At 38.6% G+C, this 3722-nt stretch overlaps 1 protein-coding gene across 1 annotated transcript in view; it reads right to left on the bottom strand.

The window, feature by feature from the left end:
- LOC107097402 (synaptosomal-associated protein 25-A-like) overlaps window positions 1-3722 on the bottom strand; it is a 52534-nt gene that overhangs the window by 3856 nt on the left and 44956 nt on the right. Inside the window, exon 6 of the mRNA XM_015394534.1 lies at window positions 516-635. Coding sequence (XP_015250020.1) covers window positions 516-635 — 120 coding nt within the window. The remainder of the gene's footprint in view (window positions 1-515; window positions 636-3722) is intronic.

Raw genomic sequence — 3722 nt, 5'->3', positions numbered from 1 at the left:
TTTTTTTTTTTTTTTTTTTTTTTTTTTTTTTGGGGGGGGGGGGGGGGTCCCTGTAAGATTAAAATGTCTTAATGCACTAGTTTGTACAAACTACAAACTACTTTGCCGCAAACCACAAAACGCGCAAAACCATCATTTAAATAGGGCGTCTCCAACAGTTTTGCACCTGCCACCAGTTACGCAATCACTCTTGTTAAATCACCCGCAAACCATGGTTCAGCCCCGCGCGCAAAATTCCAGTTTGCGAGCGCAAATTACTGCACGCAAAATTGGATCTTGATAAATCCGACTCTAAATCAGTAACAGTAGTTTCTGTTAACATAAAACCACAGATTTAATCGTTCAGGTTGACTCACCTTTGGTTTCAATGTTCACTCCTGATTTAGGCAAGTTAACTGTTTTCTCTCAATTGTCCAGTTAAGGTAAAGATCTCATTTATTCACATGAACAGAAAATATATATATTTCCACTATTAATGTAACCAAAACGACAGACGTATACAGCATGGGGTTTACCTGCGAATGAAGCCCCCACTGATGGCCATCTGTTCACGTTCGTCTACCACACGAGCCCCCGGCTGGCTGTTCACCACTCCGTCCTGGTTCGATCCCCAGGCCTGACCACTGCCCTTTATCCTAGTGCAGACATATTTCAGTCAGGGACACTGAAGATGCCAGAAGGCTGTTATGTGGATGTTGATGAATGTGTAAAATTAACATGTTAACTACTTAGCCTAAATCTGCGTGCCCCATTTATGGAGTTCAACTAGCATGTTTGAGTCAAAATGTTGATGTGCATGCATGTTTTTCACTATCAAAACACACATATATATATATATATATATATATATATATATACATATATGTGTGTGTGTAATATGGCATGAAGCTAATGATTCTAACAGAAGCAGCATGACAAGCACATGTGGTATACAGTACTTCCATGCATTTGCAATATGTGGATAAATAATTGATCCAACATGCAGATCAATTGAACACAAAAGCTGAAGTGTTGCTTGCATTCAGAAGAAATTCAAACACAGAATACAGTTAGCACAAAGAGGACAACACACACAGACACACCAGACAGACATGAACCCCTGTAGACATGCAGAGACTTGGTACAGAGTGGGAACAGGATCAGACACATGCTATAGCTGTCAAAGAAAGCTGAGCTGTTAGATCCAGTATAGAAATCAAACCCATGAAAGGAAAAAAAAAAAGATAAAACAAGGTCATTTTAGGTCTAAATAGCCCTTCATTTCATTTGGATACAAGCGAGTTCAGTCCCTTTTTTGTTTTAATATTTTTTTGTTCATTAAACGTCTGTCAGATGTAGGTCTACACTGGAGGAAACATGTCATCCAATTACTGGCATTGGCAAGTGCATTTTTCTTTGTTTTCATCTAATGAACTCGTTTAGCATGTGCATCTAAATAAATTTGAAAGGGATAGAAACGTCCAATGAAATGGATTATCTCATTTATTGTAAAGATGCAATCATTTTGAAAGGGGTCAGAGGTGAGACCGCTCCAGTTTGTATGTCGCTTGACCATCATTTTTTGTTTAAGATTTCACTTTCACTTAGATTTTATTTTTATATGCTGATATATTTCTTTCAAAAATAACTTTTGAGAGGCAGCACAGCTGATTCTGATGATTTAAATTTAGCAAAAGCCTGTTAATCGGCTATCAATGAAAATCTGATGCACTGAAGCAGAGAAACCTCTAAACTTCCTCGAGGACTGACTTTTGGCATGCCTGGTTTAGATTTTTTGAGCCTAAATAGAATTCCAGCACCGATCTTGATGAGCAGCCATAAATAAACATGGCGCCATCTGCTGGTGATACCATAGAATTACCAGAAAGCCAGATGGCTACAACTGATGCATCTACCTAACATAGGCTGAACGTCCTGGTTTAGTGTTAATGAGGAAGTTTACAGTCTACAGTAACATCTTGCAGCTTTAGTATCCTCTTCAGTTGAACACTAACGTTCATACTGAATCTCAGGGCTGTTCAAGTTGTATTTCTTTTTGAATCCAAAAAATGTTCCCATTTATTTCACACTGGGTCTTAGACTTTTCTTTATTATTTTCTCAACTTTTCTCCTATCGCGTAGCAACATTACTTCCTTGTTTACTCCCTGAGCACATGCACAGCCTTATACCTTCGTTAATGGGGCATTTGTTTGCCAATATAAAAAAAGGGTCTTCATTTATGGTCAAATTCAGATAAAAAACATAGTGCAGACCATTACAATAACAATAAATATGTATAAATACCCAAAGGACACAGCAATTATCCAGTTAAACTCTGTATGAATGTAAGCACCTTCCCATTCTTCACCCATTTGGCTCAATATCGCGTTGATCCACCCTTTTCAGCTATAAAAGCTTCAACTCTAACCTGCAGGCTGTCCACATGGTTTAGGATCCGGTTTATGGGAATTTTTGACAATTACTTCATTAGCGAGGTCATAGACTGATGTTGGACAACAAGGGATGACTTCAGCCTCCACTCTTATTCATCCTAACCGTCAATCAGGTTTAGGTCAGGACTCTGTGGGCCACTCATCCATGGCATCTTCACAGACTTTTGTCATCTTTAACTGTTCCTACCAAAGTTGGGAGCATGGGGTGGTCCAGAACCTCTTGGTATTACCGTACTTCACTGGAACTAAGAGGCCATTCCAGCTCCTGAAGTAAGGTCAGACAAGCACCGCTCTCCTGGCAACCACCAAACCCAGAATGGATGTTAGAGGGACGATTGTCCACTTTAGAGAATGTTCCTTCAGTGCTGCAGAGTCCAGTAGAAGCATGATCTACACCGTCACCTGCATGCGTTGGATACAGCAGCTTGGCTGTGAAGATCCAGTCCAAGAAGCTCTCTATCACTGTTTTTAAGGCGAATCTGAAAGCAACACGATTTTTAGAGGATTGTAGATTGTTTCAGCAGAAAGTTGGAGACCTCTGCACACTATCCCCCTCTGCATTAGCTGCTCTCGCTCCGTCAGTTTATGTCCCCACGTTACTGTTGCTCCCATTTACTTCCACTTTGTTATGAGACCATTAGCAGATGACGGTGAAGATTAATTAGGAACATTTCATGACACGCAGCCTCCTACCATAGAACTAACTTGGAAATCTTTTGATTTCCAGACAAAAATTTGTGCAAAACAGTCTGCATAACAATCAGGGTGTTTAATGTAAATTATTTTATGTTTAGCTATGATTACATACACGTTTAACCTTCTGAATGGAATCACTGAAATAAAATACCTTTTTTAATCTATGCTAATTTATTGAGATACACCTGTAGCACCTACCAGCTGCTCCAGTTAGAACTAATATAAAATGTACTGAATAAATGAAACACGTGACTTTACAAAAAAAATGGTGACATTATTTGTGAGTGACGGGAAAAAGGACCAAAGAGCTATAAAATATACAAGATCTTAGAAACAGGAGCTGCAGGTTGTACACCAATCCTTAATATAATGCTTATCAGGCAGATCTAATATGTTGCTGAAAGGATCCATCCTTGGAAACAAAAAAAAAAATCAATATAACAGCAGCTGGATTAGATATGAAGAATTCAAATCTGATTATTATATGACAATAAAATTATTTTGTTTATACCTAGCAGAAAACAAACAAAAAAACTCACATTAAACCAGTCAGTGTTAAAGCTACAGTGTGTAATTTTCAGCGACATCTAGCG

This window comes from Cyprinodon variegatus, unplaced genomic scaffold (assembly GCF_000732505.1).
Source record: "Cyprinodon variegatus isolate N-32 unplaced genomic scaffold, C_variegatus-1.0 Scaffold692, whole genome shotgun sequence".
Taxonomy (NCBI): Eukaryota; Metazoa; Chordata; class Actinopteri; order Cyprinodontiformes; family Cyprinodontidae; genus Cyprinodon; species Cyprinodon variegatus.
The sequence above is the reverse complement of the archived record's forward strand: the minus strand, read 5'-3'. Positions and strand labels throughout refer to the sequence as shown.